Below are 22,809 nucleotides of genomic sequence, written 5' to 3'. Positions count from 1 at the left end.
CCTGTTTTACGCTTAATCGTGCCCGCACCACCGTCGTCTCCGTCCCTTCACTGCCATGGGAGAACTTCCGTCGCCGACCATGATTCTTAAACTTTGTCAAGGCTCTCGCCTCCGAGCCGTTTCCCCGCTCAAAAACGCCCTGCGACACTTGCCTCGCGCGCAAAGTGTCTGCTACTATCCTTCATTTCCTGATGCGAATAAAGCCGCACGCTACCCAGAGATTAAATAAGTGTTTCCCTTTTCTTGCACACAATAACAATTATTACTTTGCATAGAGAGATCCGTAGTGTACTCGTTAGAGATAGGTAATGAAATTCAATGGCTAATGGACGATAAACTGTAATGGGCAGTTTCACCCCGATTCCAGTTTGCAGAACTGCAGCGATCGCACATTCGATGAGCCGTTTCTTCGTTCTCTCAGCGAAATATTGTATAACAATCGAACGGGCGCGAGAGCGAGCGCGGCCAGGCCGGCGTGTAACGTGTTGTTTGCATGGTAATTGCATCTGGTTGCACAACGCGGCGCGGCGCGCGGCGGCGGCTTGCCATCGCGATTCGTCGCTCAGAAAACACCGCGCGAAACGCAAACACCGGCCCACTGGAACTCGATAACATTTACCCGAAGATTGCGGTATTTCCGAACGATTTGCGTTAATACATTACGACAAGCGAGTAAACTGCCACCGACGTGTATTTCGCGGTAGCCGCGGCAACGTTTGTTGTAACGCGCGATAATAACAGGGAAACACGTGTTCATCGGTAATCTGACAATTTTTATCGTCGCACGAGAACTCGATGCTAAAGTAAATTAAACAAGCCTTCCGTTACAACTAATTCTGGTTTAAAGTGCACAACGACATTGTACTTACATGTATTTTGTATTAATAGCTACATCTAATCAAAATAAAACAATAAAGTCGAGCTGTGTGTGTGTGTGTGGAAGCTTGTATTCTATAATTATCATTTTGTTCTAGATAAGTCAGTGTCCGGCAGAGTTGGGCAAAAATTTAATCAACGATTGACAATTAACTTCATCAATCGATTGAATCAGTCTCCAATTTTTCGATGATTCCTTTTCTTAATCAACGATTGACGATCAATTTCCGATGATTACCGTTTTTAATCGTACACATTGATCAATCTTGATGAACATTTTAATCGATTAATGCCCAACTCTGGTGTTCGGTGATTGATAGACGAGTATATAAATACGCGACAAATAGCGCGGCGGCGGTGAATTCGAAAGAATTTATTCGCGAGCGATCCCGCGCGGTCCCGATGGTAAATTTGTTGGAACCATTAGCGCAAATACGGGACAGAGTCCCCGATACCAAAGAGGCATCCGTCGAGGCTGAAAAGTTCCGAAGAATGGGCGCAATATCGAGCGGAAGTCGCGGAAATTTTTCCACGAACGCGACCTGCACGCCGGAAAGCGCATCGACTCGGCAATGCGGACAATTGCATCCCCCCTAGAAGCCATTCGTGATGAAAGTCCAGCGTCCATGGGGGCAATGGGGTAGCCGGGTGTGGGGGTCGCATTCCGGCCGAGATTAATTCAGAGCGAAGAGGAATTCAGCGTCTACCTCGCCGCTCGCGGAACCGTTTTCGAGCAATTATTTCAGCAACATTGCAAAACGATCGCGCTGCGCCTCTCCCAGCGCCTCTCTCCCTCTCTCCACTCCCCCGGATCCGGGAGGGCCTAGAAGAGCGTGCTGCGATTAAGTTGCAACCTGTATCTTTGCGATTACCGACCCCGCGTTCAATTTAACTTTATTTTTTAGTTCGCTCTTTTTCGAGGACATTTTAATCCGCTTTCGCGTTTACACGACTCCGTGATTATTCTTTGAAAAACCACTCCGGAACCGATAAATAATACCATTCCAACTTCTTTCTGGATAGAACAAAGCTGCGTTTCATTTCGTAAAACGGGTTTCCATCGTCGGAATAAAAGAATAGTAATTTTCCGGATGAGACAAAATCGTCAATTCTGGTTCTCAGCGCTCTCTCGCACCCCTCGTAGCTGATTCCCAGCGTAAAAAAAAACATACCCCGAAATGATCAACCCCCTTGCACCGTCGACGATAAAATAAAACCCGAAGGATCGATGCCCCGAGCTCCGACAGCGGTTTTTCACGATTCGTGGCACGGTGATCGATGCTCGATGCTAATGAGCATCGTCGAACGACATTCTGCCGTATGTTTATTAATCGCAGGCTCCGTTTCCCATCGGGGAACCAGTCCGACCAGTCCGCAACCCTTTCGGAGTCACTTTCGACCAGGTCTCGCTCGGATCTCCCTCTTTTCCGTACCGAAAAAGGGACGCGAATCCTGGCGATTCTATGCGCAAATCCCAGCTCGCGTCTTAGGAAACCTCTTAATTAATCCACCGAAACGCCTATCGCGAATTGCTTCTCGCCGCGGCAATTAGCCGAGATTAGGACGTTGCATAACCGAGGCGAGAAAGGCGGTGCAACCACGAATTTTGCCAGTGGAGATCCGGAACGTTCGCAACTAGCCTGCCATTTTATAAACGTTAAAACAATCATCTCGCTGTGAAACTTCGAATCGATCGGAATTTCGCAAACGAGTGACACGCAAATATTTTAGGAGATTGTTTTGCGAAAAGAATGGCGAAATCCATGTCGGACTTGTATGCGTACACGCACTTGTCCGAGCAATATCAACAAACCAGTCGTTTATTGCGATATCGCTGCGTGATCAATACGCGCGAGATTCGGCGGCGCGGTCAGGAAACGAGCGACGTAAACAATGAGTTCAAGGCCTGCGTCGCGAAATACGAACATCTGGGAGTGAAATAGCAGTCACGGTGACGCAATAAATCGCGTCGGGTATTACAGTAGGCGATCGGTTTCGTTTGCTCGCGATACAACAGCGAGACGCGTACGAAAATAATACGGGAAACGTATAGACCGGCGGGTCCGACCGAACATAGTGATTCCAGGTATTTTGGGAATGCGTTTCGACACGTACTACATACTTCCCAGCTAGTTTCATGCGCGGAAAAACCGAAACCCGACTTGGTATCGAGTGTCGCGAGACGAGGCTCGGAAATTGATGAATTGCGTGGAGTATCGTGGATCAACTCGGCGTCGCATCTTCCAAATGAATCCAGATTGCCCGGGGAAAAAAACTGTCACGTGCAACATTTATTTCGATCTTGGAATGAATTTTCAGTCCTCATTGAAAACATCATTGTAGCAAAAAGAAACGTGTTTAAATTCCCCGAAGATAAAATATAGATTTAATGGGAGAATTAATTTGACGCGCAGCAGAGAGGGTGTGGAAATATAGAAAATTTCCCGGAATGAACAGCCAGAGCGTCTAAGACGAAGTTGTCTATGATACGAGGTTTTTTTTTTTGCACCGAGGTTTCGGATGTAAAATGGCGGTGGACGGCGTTCGACATGCCCGTTCCGGCGTTCTTTATTACGCGACGATTACCTTGGATTCCAAGAAACGCGGAACGCTATCGCATTAATCGTCTGTTCTCTGTGCGACTCGGTCCCGGTGTTGAGTGTCGCCTCGTACGGCGAAATATGATTCTGCCGACGTTCCTGGCCTACATTGCCGCTCATTATGTGATCGAAAGTAAACGCACCTCGGGCCCCGTCTCGACGGAACGACAGGAAACAATGGGTCACGCTGCGGGACGCAGCAACGGCGACCATCAGTTTCATCAGGTGTATCGTGCCGTCTTTTTCCCTCTCTTTTCTCGTTTCTTTTCGTTACTGATGCGTCCCGGGCTTTCGGGGGAGTGGCCCGAGAACGCCGCGGGATCATTCAGGGTCGTTTTTCGGTCGAACGGGGGAAGACCGATCTGTCGCAGTCATTAATGCGTCATCTTTTCCCTTTCAACCTGAATAGATTCTCTTTCCGATCTACCCTTTCCATTCGGAGACGTTTAACTCGAAAATTCAACATTTCTTCCGAGACCTAGAATATTTCCATTCCAATACCCCTAAATGTTTAGTGGCACCAGTCGGCCGACCGGTTAATCACTTTCACCCGGAACGTCGAATAAATGCAATATGTCGGATATCATGAGAAAGAACGCATAAACAATTTTTATTGAACAGGTTTCCTGTTTTCGTGTTCCGTCTCCTTTCGAAATCTTCCTGCACGTGCACGGAGTATCGCACTTTTTTTGAACAATCGTTAGTTTCACCTAGTTCCCTCCGACCTTTCAATTTTAATAAAGAGACAAGTGCGAACTCGCCGTGGAAGTGTGCCATTACAGGCATTTAAAGGTTTGCATTATCCGAGGAAGCATTTCTTTGTGCATTTCCACAGGAAAGTAATGCACAGCAGATGGCCGTGCTCAACGCGCAAAGAACTTGGATCTTATTTCGTAAGATCCTAAGAATCGCGTTCGAACGGCGTCAAGCGACGAACGTTGCTTAAAACTTTGCTTTTAAAACTGCCCCGCCGGGTTAACAACACGGATAAATCCTGCTTGGAAGAAATTGCAACGGTTCGCGAACGCGGTAATTGTGGTGAAAATCGTTAGATCGATAACGAAAGGATGGATCGTTTATTTACACTGTGTTTTAGTTCCGAGAAATTTATCATGTATATCGGACACGTTATTTTTTCGAATGTATTGTGGATATACATCGTCGATAAACAAGTGGATAACAGGAACATGTTGCGACCATAATTCTGGGAGCACGGGTTACGAAATAATTCGAGATTAACGCGAAATAATATTCGGCTTCGACGCTCGTTTTCTCTCTCATCGGAAAATAACCATTTTTTTCTCAGAACAATTTATTTTCACCCTAAAACAGAAAATAATCCGATATGAAATCAAACCGAAACAATCCGTTGTTTCGATCGTTATAATTCCTTTAAAAAATATAAATACGCGGAAGAAAAAAATTCCGGAAAAAATGCGTGGTTTCGTTCATCGCGCGGTAAACAAATGAAAGTCTCGCGTCGGAGAAATCAATTTCTATTTCCACAACGCGCCAGACACGAATACGAACCCCTATAGCAGAAAGTAAAAAAAGAAAGAGAAGAACGGAACATCCCTCAACATGTTCGCGGCGCAGGCTATGAAAATGTCTGTACAGGTTTTTGAGACTGCGAAGCGAGCGAAGATAAGGGTGGAAAAACGTCGGGTCGTGTGATCGTCCAGAAAGCGGCTGGAGTGGGGATTACGAGGGGTTAGAACCTGCGCCTAAGTTTACCCCTTCCCGGCGCATGCTCCTGCACCACTTTTCCCACCCTGTCGCCGAGGTTTGACTCCCGATATGATCGGAAAAAGGAGCCAGAAGCTAAACTGCCACCCTCCGCCACCCTCTCCTGAACTCGTTTTCAGCCCCCAGCATTTTCCGTCGTTACCGTGCACGATAAACTACGGCCATTTCGATTCATCGAATCGCTCCGTAATAATTGCATCGCCACCTTCCGAACCAATTCGTTCCGATTACTTTCACCACCCCCGAATTAATCGCTGTCAATTTTTACCGGTGATCATAACCCGTAAAATTAATACCGAAATAGAAATTTATGGATTTCATCGCAGATTTATCGATTTGTGAACATGCTCCGGTCATTATTCTGATATTTCCTCAACGAAGAACTGAATTCAATTGAACTTTCTATCTTTCGGCATAGACAAATGGTTTTGGCTGGTTAAAAAGCAAAATCTAAACGAAAGTAAGTTCTTTGGATTCACAAAGTAGGGAACATTTTCGAAAAACTTTCCCAGATAAATAAATCGAACAGAACGACAGAAAGAAAATCTTCTCGCTCAGTTCTCTCTTCCAGAATAATGAAGAGTCCGGTATTTATCTTCAAACTGAGTTGTTAATCATATTCACAAATCTCAATATTACAAATGGAAAAGAATTGGAAAATTAGAAAATCATTGCAGCACTGCATCACCATGGCAGAACCACCGGAATCATCCCTTTCGTTTCACTCCCGCGTTGGAAAGTCCCGAAGAATCACAGTTAGAACGAAAAAGTAACATTAAAAATTGAATAGAATTGAAAAATAGTGTTAAGAGAATGTACGAACCGTTGAAAACATTCCTTAACGCTATCAGCAACCGTTGAACTGGTTCCGATCAGGGTAGGAGGCGGCACGGCGCAACCCTTCTTTCCGATCAGGTCGTTGAAGTCACCGATACTTCCGATACCTGATACAGCGCATCGTGTCCTCGTGGCCAATGCTGGAAGGGGTTGCCGGTGGTTGGTGGGGGTAGCCACCCTCGCGTTCCAGTGGTGGGTTTGGGAGTCTGTCCGCGTCGCGGCGCCACCGTACGGCGTGCGCGGCCGTCGTCCCTTGGCGGTGGCCGGGCTAACTTTTGTCCGCAGTGTCGGCAGTTCTTAACCCGAGAACTGTCTCCTTGCTCGCGTCCCGGTCTCTTGCGTCTGCGACACGCATCTCGAAACCGAGCTGGCACCGGTGGCCATCGAACGGATCGAAACCGACACGCAGAATCGTTGGAGAAAAGGGGTAGATGATCGAGGCGAGGGGACAATAGTTTCGCCAGGGTGGAAAAGTGCGTGGCTGGAGGGATGACTGCGAGGGCTGCAGGAGCCGAGCGTTCGAGTTAGTCTCGGCCAGAACACAGGCCCAGTAGGATCTGCGTGCACGTACTGGAGCCGCGAACGGTGCGTGTGCACCTAGCTAGCCGAGGGTACATCTTCCCCACCCCTGTTGTCTGATGCGCGGCCGCGAGTTTCGCGTTTCCGGAAAAGTGTGTCCGGACGGTCCGGGCCCGCCGACCCAGTGCACAGGTGATTATCTGGTGATTATTGTGCTCTTGTGCGACATACACATACGTACATGCACACACACACACACACACACATACACGCAAGTAGGGTGGTCTTTCGTACACTCCCCCCAAAAACCCCTCTCCACGGGTCCGATGCCATAGAAAGCAGCTCTGAATAATTGATCAGCGTTTCTCGCGGTCCCAGGCCGGAACAACGTGGAAGTTGATAAGGAAGCCCTTTGATCATGATTCCTACGGTGGCCGCGAGTTGACAAGCACGCACGTGCAGCCGTGCCCTCGGATTATCTGAAAGCCGAAACGCGCGGCCGGCTGGAACGTGACCATCGGACGGATTCTTGATCGTCGCGGGCCCCAGCTCTATCTCGACCCGGTCAACCAACTCGCCACCAACAGAGAGAGAAAGAAAAAGGAACGCGATGTGAACACGAGAACCGAGTGATAGCGCCTAGCTGACTGGCTAGCCTCTTGCGAGCCCAGCATCGAGAGGAATAGCTAAAGACCAGCGAAATCGGTGATCCTATGCGGCTCTTGATAACCCAGATCAAATCTCGGGCGATCTTTCAATGGTGGACGAATTACAGGATTGAACTTCTATGTTTTTCGAGTATTCCTGTCTTCGTAATTTTTTCGCTGAGAAATCCTGAATGGAGCAGTTTTTCATTTTTGGATCGTGACAAGTGGAAATTTTCTTGTCATTGGGATTTGGCTCTTCTACCAATTTTCGGGAAACTGTTGCACTCTTTGGAAAAATCTGTTTTCGAGAATCGACTGTTTTGGAAACTTGTTGAAATTAAATTGTTAGGTCTCCTGTCGCGAGGATCGAAGAAGTATCTGTGAAAGGAATAGTGTGCCAGAATAGAATGTTCTTCTAATCTATGTGTATTTTTCTGAATTGTATTTTCTACAATCGACACGAATCTGTTGACGAAATACTAAAATAGTGGCATTCTAGAACGTCTCTCCACGAAAATCGAACGTTTGAATATCCCCCCGGAATTTTACTCCAAAAATACAAAAAATGTTTGTTCCTAAAATTTACATCCTCGCAGTTGTTCTTCGAAACTAGAGTTCCAAAGCGACTGTCAGTGATCGAATTACAGTGGGAAGAACCCCCAGAAATGTTTAAAACCGATTTTCTGAATTTTTCTCTGGACACTCCCCTGTCCAAGTGGATCGATTAGAAATAATTGTCACTTGTTCGAATACGGTTCTCGTTCTTTCTAGAATGTTATTCGAACATTTTTCGAAAAAATCCAACTTCTCCAATCTAGATATTCTCTGAATAACAATTTCCCGGGAACCAACCAACAGTGATTTAAGAAAACATTCTCTCAATTTAATACGTTCTTCCAGTCATCAGAAAATTCTATCCGTCTCAGCAACCACACGCAACGCAAAATATTTTTCTACTGATTACACGAAGAAATTCTTATCAAACCAAACAGAGTTTCCTGCCGTCTAAAGTGTCGTTACATCATCAGAAAAAAATCAACCTCTACAAGCATAGCCACCGCAGAATCTACACATTCGTCAAAACAACTGCATACCAGTGCTTCGGAAACTCTTCTACGCAAGTGTCGCGGATTCTCAAAAAACAACCCCTACGCTAAAAAATAATTGGCTCGATCGTTCTTCTCGGAGAAAAATAAGAAAATAAAAATCTCCAGTGATCTCGACACGAGTTTCTTCATTCGAAAGTGTTCGGGCAATGTCTTCGGGGTATCTCTCGGCATTGTCTCAAGGAACCACCCCTAATTTAGGGGAAGAAACGACGAATATCTTGGAAAGAGAGTGTTCCTCGGTTGGTTTTCTGCCGCGAGGAGGTCTTGGAACCCCCGTGTCGCGTGCAGCTACCCCGCGTGTCGTGATTATCTTATCCGGCGAGAGAAAAAAAAAGGAATCCGGCCTCGCGCGATGTCCCTGAGCGCGGCTCTTGAACTTAGAGCGCTGCGCATCCTTCGTTCGCCGGAAGATATTGTTACAATCGCCCTCGAACAGCGTCGCGTTGCTTCCCGAAGGGGGCACGGAGGGTGGCGTTTATCGTCGACCGGTATATTGAGTAGCGTGCGACCGCTCGAAGAAAGCGAGTCCCGCTGCTGCGAGCAGCGAAATTCCACGAGTCGCGCCGTCACCGTTGGTACCGCGTCGTTTCGACGGATCCTCGACGGTTCTCCCTGGTCCCCGGTTCTCCTCTAACGTCCAGGCACCGGTAATCGGCACACCGTTTCTCCAAAACTTCAAACTCGCTTCTCGACTCTGGTGTCCCGCGACTCTAACATCTCGTGGAAATGAAAATTCACTCAACGGTGAAATATTTCTCATACGAGTTCCCTTCACAAATTCGACGGTTTATAGACACTTTCCCGCGCTGCTAGAAACCAGTGACAACCGTGCATTAGGACGTTATTTTCGGTGCAGTGAGAACCGTTGTAACTCTTCGATGATTGTGGAAGACGTTGAAGAGTGAGTGAAAAAGCACAGGTAAATGTTTCAAAGCTTGTTCTATCTTATCCGAGAGTGACTAGAATTTGATTGGAGATCGTGAAACCGGTGCTTCGTATAGTTAACGTTCTGCCCGACAGATTCATAGATTCGTAGAGCGCAACTGCCGCAGGCATTCTGCCCACTTATGTCATCTTTTGCGGTGACGTACGGCGTTTAAGTTTTCTTGATGTTTCGTATAATCGAACCAGAAGCTGTTATTCTTCTCGACCAGCGCGCGGCGTTCCGTTTCACGCGTTGCCTCCGAGTCAGACGAATTATGCCGCGACGAGGCTCTTTCGACCGCGGATTGAACATTTTCGTAATTCTCGAAGACACTCGTTGCGAAACCCTCGGGCAACAATGCCCCGAAGACGCATTGGCGATGGCGATGCAGGCGCGTGTACGCGCACGCCGGCCCGCGTTGACAAACTAATCCCCGCGTTATATCGGATGATCGTATAGCACACGCTGACAACCCGACAACCGCGTAGTATTTTCGTGGGCGGATGCGACGAATTTTCGTCGACGCCGACGTCTTCATTTCGGCGGACGCTCGCCCCTCGCTCGTAAATTTTTCTCAATTTCTAATCGACGTCAGCGTCATCACATTATACCAATATGTCTGGATTTTGAAATCGTACGCTTTTATGTAGGGAACTCCGATCGCTGTAATTGACCGAGTTCGATCAATTTTGCACAGTAAATGTAACTGCTTCGTCCTAGAACTACCGGAATTAATTTTTCAATAGATCGTTGGGCAAAGTTCTTCAAAGTTCTCCACCTCTTGATTATATTTATTAATTCGTTTTCGAAGTGTTCGAACACTTCGATTGCAGTGGTTTTCGACACAGCAGAATTCGTTTGGGATTTGAATGATTTTTCGAGAATCTTCTGGTCGGTCGATGATTTTCCCGGGGGGTTAATCGATCGAGTCGAAAGCCACAGCAACAAGTACGCAACGTTGGTGGCGTGAATCGAGTTACACAGTTGTTTTCGTTTCCGCGTCAACAGCGACTATCATCCACCAGGCGATGATTAACTCCGTGTAACCGGCGAACGCCGCAGAAATTAAAGTTGCATTATCCGGGACCCGGCACCGGTTAACTCGACTGTCACGAAGTGTGCTTAACAGGGTAACGCGGATTAACGCGTTCGCCGGAAGCTGCACGCCTTTCACGGCTTCCTTGAATCGACACGTTCACCCCCGTCGACTTCTTCGTCTCGCATCGAATCTCCATCGGAATTCGACATTTTTCTACACACTCGAGAACCATTCTTCCGACATGCTTCAACTGTCGTCTGGCATTCCTGGATCGTCCTTATATTCAAACAATCGTTAACATTCCTTCGCGAGATTATTTTACGCGGCAGCCTCTCGATAACAGCTCGAGGTTCTCAGTTCGACAAACTTTAGAACGGTTACGGGCGAAGACATAATAAATCCGTCACGATGGTCAGCGTCTGAAATAACGTCCACCCCAGCATCGAATACGCGGATCGCCGATTCGAAATCCGCTCGCGCGAAATTCGATCGGCCGTGTTCGACAAATGAGTAACTCAATCGAGGAGCTGACTCGGCGAACAAGCATCGCTCGCGCGTCTACGTTTTCATCGAGTTTCGTTATTTACACAACTCGCCGGCACCTCGAGGCTGCTTTCTGTGGTGTCCGGAGAGGGGCAAGGCGATTGGGGGGGGAGGGAGGGTTGGATCTGCGATCGATCCTTTTGCTGCGAGAACCACCCCCGAGACCAAATAAAAATTCCGAGGTTCATAGATTCTTGACGGGACCAAAACAAGATGAAACTCTTTCGCAGCGAAAGGATCCGGTCGGAGATCGGAAAAATGGAAGACAGGGGCGAGAGAAAAAGAAAGAGAGAGAGAGCGACGGTGGGGGGGGGGGGGGGTAGCTGGCCGGTCTCCTCGGTCCCCCGAAAAAGGACCCCGCATTTGGTAACCCTTTCGAAATTGAATCTCACCTCGTTGTCGTCGCTCGCGTCTGAAAATCGTAACGGCGCTCGGAACAAAGGCCGCTCAGTCACCAAAGAGCAATCGAAGGGTTAGTGTCTGAGCGGGGTGAGGGGCTCGAGGGGGGCCGACACGAGGAGGAGGACGAGGAGGAGGAGGAGGAAGGAGGGTGGCTGAGGGAAAGAGAGAGAGAGAGAGAAAGATCGCGAACGGTGTGTATATGTGTGCGCGCGGAGGGAGGGTGAAAATAAGAAACATAGATACAATGAGAAGGGAGACGCCGGGAGAAAAAGAGGAACGAAAGAAGAAGAAGGGAACCGACGATCGGCAGGGGTTGGAGAAAAGGGCGTTCGGGGAGCTGAAAATATGAGATCCGCTCTGGTAGGGACCACCTAGCCAGCCTCCGGTCCTTTCCGCGACGTCTCCCTCCACCGCGCAGCTTATCCCCACCGTTGCGTCGCTCTCCTCTGAACGCGAGTATCGCGAACGTTGGTGGGGATCGAGGTGCGCGAGCTATTGGCAGTCGAGTGGGCTGGCCTACCCCCTCCGACAGCCTTTGGCTCCGCCTCATCCCCTCCAGGGTTCGTGCACCTCCTCCAGACATCACATCGGTCGTTCGGTAGCTCTTAGTTTCAGGTTAGGAGCCTGCTAGGACGGGTCTCGTACACTCTTCCCGAGAACAGCCGAGACGAGGCGAGGTGAGGCGAGGCGAGGCGAGTCGAGTCGAGTCGAGGCGAGACCGAACGAGACGGGAGACGGAGACGAGGGCGCAGACGAGGGAAAATAGCGGCGGCCGCGGCAGTGAAGTGTGACCGCGTGCAGTGCGTGCAGTCGGTTTGAACCGCCGCGAGTGTGGGTGTGATATGCCGTCGCGTGAACCACGGGCAGTCTGACGCGCGCCGCCTGAACCCATCGAGGATTCGAACACCTGGCGCGGGTTGTTCGAGCTGGACTGCTCGTCAATGACTTTGGTGAACACGACGACGACGACGACGACTACGACAAGGACATCGTGCGAGTACATTGTGTGACCGTGGGACCAGTGTGTGGTGCGACAGGTCCAGTGTGTTCCGGGACAGTGTCCGGGACTAACGAACAGGAAGAGACGGTAGCGACGGGCCCGCCGGCCGAGGCGTGCGCCCCAGGAGGCGTCGGCGGCGCCGGCATACGAAGGGGAACGGTTTTGGGCCCGGCGGAGAAGCTCGAAGCCGTCAAAGTGGCTTCGTCACTGGGCCTCCAGGGGCCATCAGCGCCGATCGGGGCCCAACTACTGGCGGCTACTGCCGGTTCGGAGGATGCACCGGCCGTTTACCACGCGAATCTGCTAGCCAGCAGCAACGCATCCGTGCTCCAGCAGCCCGTTCTAGCGAGCCTGAACACGCCGGCACTGGCCAGCATGCAGGCCTCTGCGGAGGCCAACTCGCTGGACATTCAGGCCATGCAGTCCATGGACTGGCTGTTCAAGAAGGAGCGCATATACCTGCTCGCCCAATTCTGGCAACAGGTAAGTGATCCTCGAACAACAAATGTGTGCTACGATGCTCTTCTTCTACGTGTGGTCCGCGAACAGTGTTTCTCTCTCTATTGCTGCTACGAGATTAGCGATCCACCAACACACCCTCGTTGAACGTGTCGGGCAAGCATACTTTGTTCTATAGTCTCGTGAACAAGTCAAGTGCGATCGAAGCCAGACGTGACCGTGAAGTGAGATCACAAGTTTAGAGGATCGGTTTTATAGATCGATTGTGTCCTCATCCAACAAAGTGTCGAGGATATTATTCGATTCTACCGTTCGCTCTTTCGTTACGTTTCGCTTCGTGATGTGCACATGGCCGCGTATGATATTGTCTTGTATCGAGGGTTTAACGTGTGACGATTATTCCTCGCGATCCTCAAGCTGATCGAACCCGGCTCCGTGAGTCTTTCGGTCGGTAATTGCTGGTCAGGTTCCCGGCCACTTGGCCGACCCCGAGTTTCAACGAGGGTGCGAGGGTGGCGAAGTTTCCCCGACACTTGCTGTTTGGAGGATAGTTCAGCGATTTAGGGGATGGCTCGACCGACTTGCGGCAAAGTGGCCTACATACAGTGGTTGACAACCGTTCTAGACAGTGGCCGCGGTCGATTCTCATCGTGGAAACGTGCTCAGTTATCGGAGAAAAATAGGGAAGAATTTTTTCGAGGACACACGATCTTCCGTCTAGTTTCGGAGTGACTTGATCATTGTAGCTAGCAGATAGGGTACGATAGTGACGTTTAGAAGAGATTACTTAGAAGCTTCACCGGTGTTCAGAGACGCTACAACAGTCTGAAAGAGATCTCGGAACGATTCGTGGGAAACGGAGTTTCAATTTTGCCTCTCGTTGACAAGCAGAGCTGTCAGCTCTTCGCCAGTGTACATTCCCCACGCGAAAAACACCGTTGCAGCCGTCAGAATCATAATTACAGGAGTTGCACATACCCTGCGAGGTTATTTATATAAAAAATTGACAGACACTTCGCAGATGAACCTCAGAATAATAGTAAAACAATGTCGCAGCATTTAAGAACTGAACAAATCGTGGTATCGATTCAAAATATCAGGAAAAAGTTACTCCTCGTGCTCCGTAGCGATTTTTCCGTCATTGGTGCTCGGTTTTGTGTAGAAATCTGTTTCGGAGGGAACCAAGCAGGTGTCAAGGATCACGGATAGATTAAATTTGCGGGAAGATTGCTGCGAACGAGCGGTTTGACAGCGGCCGTAAAACGCGGCGGGTTCTTCCGGTGCGGGACGCGCGATGGTTTCGCTCGACTAGCTGTTTTCGATAAAACATAGTCGCTTAATAACGTGCACAGGCACACGCCGATAGCGGATTACGACCCGGGGTCGGGACTATTAATACCGCATAGTTTCATAATTATGTCTATTGATTAGGCCGGCCGGGTTAATGACGCCCGGAACTCTCCGGGAAACGGCGGGTTCCCGCGGCTAATTTCCGTCGTCGGGTTTTCAGCGCGCGCGCGAGTGTTCTCCCCGAAACCTTCGCGCGAATATTCGTCGAATCCGGCCTCGAATTTCTGAAATGCGAGGACAATTATCGGGCCCCTCCCCCCTCCCCGTTTTCCCCGGCATAATTCCCTCGGACGTAATCGCGCCGCGGAAAGCTCGAAAGCCGCCGACGAGGATCGATGAAGCGGTATAACCCGCTGACACGTTTCGGAGGAAAGTGAAAACGCCGAAAGTCAAAGTGTAAACGCTGCGGCTCTGTGCACGCCCGCCATTCGTGATTAAACAGTTGGACCTCTAAACTCTCGGGATCCTACCGTCTTCTGCTTAGATCGCTGTTGCACAGTCGATGCCCGGCTTGCTTCTTTATTCGAACGCACGCGGGACACGCTTCAAAGGTCCGGCAGGATGTGGAATACTCGATACTTACGTGCGGTACTCGATACTTTCGGGCTGAACGGTGGTTAGCCGGCTTTTGTCGTTCCGTGACTGACAGGTCTTCTCACTTTTCAATTAAAGTCGCTCCCGAGTCCCTCCGTTTTATTCTGTTTTATTTCTCATGTCTATTTTGCTGAATAGGGTGGATCGATGAATTCTTCTTCATTCGTTTTCCTGTGAATATTAACTTGAAAAAGTTTATTTTGGAAGAAGGAACGAACACGAGCATTACATTCTTAATTTTCGAGTAAAAATTTAAGCTATGATTTTGAATTTAGTGGTAGTCTGACGGAAAATTGGGGCCGTGTGTCTCCATTTGGTTGAAAATGACGAGCTCATGAATTATGTATCCAGATCTGTTTATCCGATTCGATTTCAATCTGAAAATTGAGACTACGAATTCTTAATTTGTTAGAAGACGACACACGCCTGTGATTTCTGTACCTATTTCTGTCTGCTCCGTTTAATTTTAATGCGGTGTTTAAGACTGTTGTGTTCGATAGGGCGGTACAAGTCAACAAGCTTGTAAAATATAGTATTTCAAAGTTTAGTGCTGTTAAATGTTCTGTCTAAGAAGGAAGTAATTTGCGAAGTTTGGTTGACGCGATAACAATTGGCGATTGTTAAAGCGTAGATAAGATACAGGATGTGTTACAACGAAAATGTCACTACTAGTGCAGTTTAGATAAAGAGGAGCATAAGTGTCATCGTCCTCTTAGATACACGAAAAATCAACACAACCATTTCCCATGCTATAAAGTTGACTGTTGTCGGTACATAAAATGCATCAACTTCGAATCTGTCTATTACTGTTATTACCATGAAATTAACATCCGTTAGGAAGCTAGCAAAACAAGATGCAAAAAAACATCGGAGCAATCAATCGTCTTATCGATAATAATCGGTATTTAGAATTGATCGTTGTAATTTATAGTCAACAATGTTCCCGCAGCCTTTGAACACTTCGATATCTCCTGTCGAATAAAAATCGTAATAAAAATTGTGTACAAGCTCGCGAGGAAAATGTAGGAAAATTGGAAACAGGGGTCGATTAACGGAATCCAGGATCGATGGGTTCGTCAAGGAATTCCTCATCGGTCGTGCGTCAATCGCACAGAAATGTGCCCGTCGCCGGAGATTGAGTTACGCCGAGACGAAAGCCGGGGTTACGGACGTTCTCCGATTTTTAACGAAACGTCCTGACCGAATCGCATTTACCTGGAAATCATTCGCCGATTCTCTAACCTATCCCGACCAGAACCACCTGGAAATTGTATGAGATATCTCTGTGGATCAGACTCCCAGAAAAGAAATTACACCATTGTAACAATTTTCTACCATTGTCAGACATGTGAAATAACAGCTGTAGTGGTAAAAAGTTTACTAAAATTACCTGTTACATCCTCAAAAATCAGAGAGGTTCGAAAAGTGATTCTGTAGACCAGATTGTGCTTTGGATATTTCTTTGGCCACCAGAAGCAGTGAATCTGTAAAATTTGTTGCGAATAAACGGTTGAGGATAGTCCTAGAAGTTGATCTGAAACTGTCTGTATTGTTCCCAAAAATCGACAGATAGATTACATCATGATTGGAATATTTTTTGTTGATTCTGGAAGAATTGTTATGCATATCGACTGCTAGAGAATTGTATTAGGTTGGAGGGGGCGTTCTGTCGTATTTTAAACCAGCAGGTAATTGAGAAACAGGAATTGACAGGTCATATGTATATCATTGAATAATATCAAATAAAAATTTGATAAATTGATTCAGCTGTTTCCTTTAAAATAGGACAGAACTTTCCCTCGGACCTGACAGTATCCTGGAAAATTGAAGCAAAGATCAAAAAAGTTAGAGAATCGATTCTGTCGATGAAATAGTGGTTTGGACAATTTTTCGGCTGATTAGGAGGGTCTCTTCTGGAAAAATTGATACGGGTGTTGATTGTCGGAGGGTCGAGGGTCGTCTGAAACCGGTTGGAAGTGGCGGAGGTGGAAGATCCTTCGGAAAATTCGTGGAGAAGACGTCCGGTTGCGTTTTCGCGGAGCAGTCGTGCGCGCGGAACGAGACCACGAAGCGTACTCCCAATTAGGAGCGTGTCGACCGTGAATGGACAAAAGTTTTGCCATGACTCGGTTCCCCTCCTGCTCCCGACACCGTGTCCCCTTGGTCCCCTCCAGAAGCTTGCTCCGACAGCCAGTAGGGGAATCCCTGACGCGGTTCCCGAGATCCCCGTGCGGCGGCGACACTTGCCGAGACGCGTTCAACAACAACGAGACGTGAGTCACGCGCGCTCTGACACCGACGAACGCTCATGCCGCGTGGACGCTTACTTTCCAGCTCTGATAGCCCATTTAATTAACCACCGACACCAATTTACCCCACTTTTCTCAACCCGACGTAGACAAATCCTAGGAACTTCGCTGAAATCATCGATTCCTCCCCTTGAAGCGGGGATGAAAGCTAAAAAGAACTGCGGTGTTATGACGTTTCTTAGTGGTAGCTAATGCTTGTTTGGTGCTAATGCTGCATGGATTTTCAACCCCCTATTTTAAGCAGTGCATAAATTGAGATAATTAATGGCAAAGGTGAAGATTGAGCCACACGATTTAGACTGTTTCGTGTGAGAAGGATTCAATTGCTTCATTGTATACAATGTAGAATGCCGTCTTCATAGATCAGGAACACCTTTGTAATGCTTTCAGATAGCACAAGTTTGCTTTAGATTTGATTATAAAATATTCTGATGGATTATAGAAAACTTTTTGTAGATGTACATGATATGAAACATACAATTCTCCTTTGCTTCTTCTTGCAATTTCACAAAATGGAATTCCGAATGAATTTCGTAGTAAAAGCAATGGCCAAACGATCGGAGTAAGGGTTGAAGAATATAAAGTTAAAAGTCGCAGAAGGAGGGCAGAGATTCCAGATAGAACGAGTTCTTGTCTAATTAAGGTAATTGCAAAGAAGTTGCCCGTTCGAAGAATGCCAAACAGCGTTCGACACTCGTTACATGGTTCGCAATGCCTTTTAATAAGGGATTGCGGGGCTCACAGCAAATATACACGCGACTCGGTGCACCTGCGCTCGATTCTAGTCAGCACCTAAGCGGTCGCGTTGCCTGCCGGCAGCTCGTAAAGCGGGTGAACCCCGGAGGTCTAGACCAGCCCTGGACTAGACCAACGAGACGACGCATCCGAAATAAGCCTCTATATTCTATTTCGAGGCCGACACGCCGCGCGATACAGTTTCTCGTGTCAGTAGAATACGGCAATGATCCCCTCGTTGGCCCGTTTTCACGTCCGCGACAATTACCTTCCGACAATTTTTAAACCAATCATCTTAAACTGTTCTGCTCGGTTCACGCTACTTATTTCGTGACATCTCGGGAGAAGCGATACACGTGTTTCCGAAATTCTACGAAATTTCAATTGTGCACGAGACATTTAATTACAACTGTTTGGCTGAAGATTGAAATTGAATTAAGAAAAAGAGAAGGAAGTGTGTGTACATTGAATGTAGCTTTCAGGTTCTCGTTGGCAACAACAGGAACTTCCCGAGCACGTAATCTAATAATAAGGAATCTGTTTACGAATCGCGAGAGTTATTTTTCCGCGAATCGCGCTCGATCGGAAAGAAAACAGGGTGGAAAGCTCGATTGTTCGAGGGCGTCTCGCAGTCCGCCTCGACGGGATATTAATTTCCGCGGGCCGTTATTTCTGAAATCGGCGGTTTAACTGCCGGAGTCGGTGAGATCGCCCGCCAAACAGTGATTCACCCACACTCTAAATATACCGGGATACACGCATCGCGAAATGCGAGTCTCGTGCGGGTCTTAATGAGCGTTTCCGAGAACCTGTGCAGTCGTTCACCGTGATAAAAAGAAAATTCTTCTTAGCATCGGGATCCGAGGAACCTTGGAGACGTTTTCGGACGACAGCTAACTACCGTATCGATCGTGGAACTCTGTCCACCCTCCGCATTAATTCTTCTAATCGTTAATAATTAATCTCGAAAATCTTTAAACTTGTACCAGGTAATTTTCATGATACTACAGGAAGTTCCAAATTTTCTGCGAACATCAGAGTGTTAATTATCTGACGCCGTCCCTTATGCGTTCCTCCGCCTCCCCATAGCGTGGAAACTCGAGGGTCACTGGCTACGTGTCGTTAATTTTCACGCAGGAATCGCAAATTGCCGCGCATGTACGTGCAACAGATGCACCGGCCACGCGTTTCGAAATATTTGCCCTCATCCCTGTTCGGGAAGGGTGGAAGGTCCACCACGGCGGCCCGTTATTAAGCGGATCGGCCTGTTTGAAAATCGAGTGCCGAGGCATTGTTGCTCGCCTACTTTATCACCATTTTACTCGTTTACCTTCCCTCCACCCGCAACACAACGCCCACAAAAATTTCCTCCGAGACAATCCCCTCGCTTCTCACCCCCTACATATTACGCAACATTCGAACCAGCACCTGCCTCACCTAATATTCGCATAATGAATGTTAACACATTACCGACCGGTGATTATTGCTTAATTTTGAAAAATCTATGTTTCATGGCTAAACACTTTTTAATGGAACCATCAATAATAACAGCAATTTTCATTATGAACTAACAAGACACTCTCAATAACGTCATCTAATAGTTTCATTTAAGATTGCAATGTAAAAGAAAATTTCTATGCTTTCTTTTGGTACTGCAAAATTATTGAGAATCCTATTAAGTGTTAACAGCATATAGTAACGCTATTTCATAAATCTGAAAGATGATTGCGTTTTTTGGGTGTCTGAGAAGAAATCGACGGCGTTAAACACATGTTTGTTTCGAGTAAGATCGAGGATCGCTGCGGGGGTTGAATTTGGTAGCGAGAGTGTTCGGTGGCCAAAAATCGTCTTGTATAATTGTGCGCTGCCCTCGCCACGCAATTCGCCGGTCTCTCCTTTCTTCTGATTCTTGTTCTCTCTCTCTCTCTCGCTCGCTCGCTCGCTCTCTCCTTTTTTTATAATCCTGTTCCCCCGCACGGTGGACCAAGTTTATTGTCGTCGTAAATTTTTCCGTGGGCCGGCCTCCGATCGCTAACCCCCTCCTTCAGCCCCGTGCCCCTCTTGCCGTTCCGCGCCTTCGGAGACTATTCAAAGGTCGCTTGGAACGGATCCAAAATTCCGAATCGCATGGGACGACATCGCCGCGATTCCTGCGGCGATTCGAGCTTAAGTGAATCCGGAGTGAGCCGTAAACCCAGGCTAAATAAACTTCGATTTGAGGGAATGACGCCCCTCTGAGATGCGTTTTCGTTCACTCGATTCTGGCCGCCTCGGTGTCCTCTGCCGAGAGACATCGGAAATCGAGAAGATCGGTCTCCCGTTCTCTCATTCCTCTTTATCTCTCCGTCTCTCTTTCGAACGCGGACCCCTCGATCCCCGAATATCGTTCGAGGAACGAACCGGTGATGTATGAGTTTTTTGCACCTGCTATCCTCGATTTTTCTTCGTATTATTAGATCGCCGCGAAATAAATAACCGTTCGAACACGACCCCCTGCGTGGGCCACCGAAATGTATAAATAAACTCGTCGATGCTGAATATTTTCCGCGCGGGCGCGGATATTTATTTTAAAATCGCAAATTGATGTAGACCCCGTCTGAAAATGGAAATCTGTTACGGAGAGTGATCGTTGGATTGTAGAAATTGCTACCTAGTTGCGTAGAAAAGTAATACATAAATTATTATCCACAACGTCGGAGATTAAACGATGAAGAATCGAAGCAAATTATCGCGGATACCGGTTCAATCGTTATGAACTATGTAAAGGATGATTATATAGCCCGTCGCTGACATCTTGATTGCTATTAATAGTCGAAGACGGTGTCTGTGACGTGACATTTTTATTTATGTTGTTTTCCACATACTTTCCTACCTGACGGATCGGTGCATTGCTTCAGACAGGAGAAAAACGTAGATAAAAAGCCGATTACGTATCGACAATGTGAATTTCATCTCTGCGAGTTGTTCGATGCGTGTTTCGAAATTCATTATTACATAGATGTACACGTGTGCTGGATAATTCTTCGTACACACGGTTGCTTTGAAACACTCCAAAAATAAGGTTCGTGCATCGATTTGAACGTTCAACTAATTCCTGGAGAATTCTTCAAAATCTTTGAGCGCTGAAAAAATGTTTCGATAATTTTCCGCAGTGGAATAAGACGTGGAAAATTTTCAGTCGGCCACGAACGCGTTCCCGTCATTGGTCCATCAGCCCGGTGGCTCCGTCATCGACGATGACCAATACCGATGACGGGGAATCCTGTCGGGCGTCGCGGGGGTGGCACCACGTCTGCGTTCTTGCTCGACGTCCTTGTCCGCCGACGCAAGCGCCGCGATCCGCACGCACGAATTTATGTTCGACATGTGCGTCCCCTCGATGCGTTCCCGTTGGCCTCGCAGGATCATCGGACGCGTACCGCCGATCGAAAAACAATAGAACAAGGCTGCGGACGCGACAGGAGAGAATCGTAGGCGCTAGTAATTACCTGGAAATCATAATTAACCCCCTTCGCCACTAATTCTAAGACTCGCAGCTGCCGCGAAAGGACGCGGGCGCGTGTTAACAACGTCTACGGCGTGAATCCTGAACAGGATCGCGCGAGGATTACTATAATTTACCGACTCGCAAACGCCGGGAGTCCGTTTTGATTAGACAATTATGCAGATTGTCGATTCCGCGGTGTACTTTGTATATCGACCGCGGCGATAGATACGCGAATGTTTTTTAATTACGGATTGTTCAGCGGCGGGTGTATTAATTATCGAGTCCTGTTCGCGAACAATCTGATCTTTAACGCTGTTTCATGGTAAAATATTTTAGAAACACTCGAGCATTCTTTAACGAAGTCTGAACAAGGAAGGGGGGCTACGAACCGGGGTTTTCGAGGGTTCGTGTTTTCGTCGGTTCGGATATTAGTGTACGCAGATTAGTGCAATGTAATCGGCGCATTGAGGGCCACTAAACCGAGAATTGGCTCAATTCGTCGCCGCAGACACGGCACAAAGGGATTCAATTCAGCTAACTACGCTATTAGCTGTCCAGCTAACAAATTCATCTTCTAAACAGCTAATAGAAAATCACTGTTCGAACATCTGTTTACGGTGGCTCTTGACCGAAAATTGGAATTTCTTGCTCGTTCATCCTCTCTGTCTCTGCACTCTCTCCGTACATTCTCTTCGTCTCTCTCTCTCGCTCTCTCTCTCTCTCTCTCTCTCTCTCTGCCTGTGTTCTGGTACCCTCTCCCCGCGATCCTCGTCGAAAGCCCTCGCTCTCCCCCTTCCATCCCCCCGCCGGTTGGTTTCCTCATTGTTGCTCCGCCTTTCGTTCGTACGTCAAATAACAGCTATTGAAAATCGTTGATTCATGAATAGTCATCGTATCGCCAATTAGCGAGTCGGATGAATATTCACGGGTGCGACGGACCGTCTATCGTTCAACCTATACGCGCTTTGTCACGCGATAACGCTACTCTCGTCGGTCCTGGGCTGCGCGTTCGAACGCGGACTGCCAACGGAGAGAAATAAATCAGAATGACGGATTAATCGGTTCGGTTGCTTATTCGACTCGTACCCCGTTTCGATCGAGTAATTCTGAAATGGCCGCACGATGACTGCGAATAATCGACGCTAATGGCGAACGGTTCCCGTCACGGACCCCCCATCCTGCCCCCTCTGCCCCTCTCCCTCCCCGGCCTACCCCTAGAACCGATGGAAAATTGATTCCCGACCGAAATTACTTAATGAACATGCGACCGCGCGCACCGTTTTCCCGCGTGTCGCTTTTTTCTGTCCACCGGAAGTCCTCTCTGTCCCCTGATCATCAGCAAATCCGGTCAGGTGCTCGGAAAAAATCAATACATGTTTACCATTGCATTGGTTCATCTATTTGCTGCCCTGGATTGGATTAAACATCTATTTAGATCTTTGTAGGTGAGCAAATTCGAGTTGGACCACGGTGGGGCGTGATTTGATTAGCAAAAATTTTGGATGATCGCGCTGTTCGGCGGACCCGATCGAGAATTATATATCGCTAGGACGGTGTTGCATGGCTAGTCCTACAATTGAATTCCCGAAACGAACGTTCGGACGGAAGAGCGTTTGATAAGCAGCCGGAAGT

General features: G+C 47.9%; 1 protein-coding gene across 6 annotated transcripts in view; it reads left to right on the top strand.

Annotated features, from left to right (window-relative positions):
* The first annotated feature begins 6,358 nt into the window (after positions 1-6,358).
* The window catches only part of Cut (homeobox protein, cut), a 122,421-nt gene continuing 105,970 nt past the window's right edge, over positions 6,359-22,809 (top strand). For 3 of the 6 annotated variants that reach the window (XM_076433640.1, XM_076433639.1, XM_076433635.1), the window contains exons 1-2: positions 6,359-6,770; positions 11,846-12,726. In XM_076433640.1, coding sequence (XP_076289755.1) covers positions 12,619-12,726 — 108 coding nt within the window. In that variant the 5' untranslated portion in view covers positions 6,359-6,770; positions 11,846-12,618. The other 3 variants (XM_076433636.1, XM_076433638.1, XM_076433637.1) reach the window with 3 other exon arrangements.

This window comes from Lasioglossum baleicum, chromosome 11, assembly GCF_051020765.1.
Source record: "Lasioglossum baleicum chromosome 11, iyLasBale1, whole genome shotgun sequence".
In the NCBI taxonomy this organism is placed as follows: domain Eukaryota; kingdom Metazoa; phylum Arthropoda; class Insecta; order Hymenoptera; family Halictidae; genus Lasioglossum; species Lasioglossum baleicum.
This window is presented reverse-complemented; position numbering and strand designations above follow the sequence as displayed.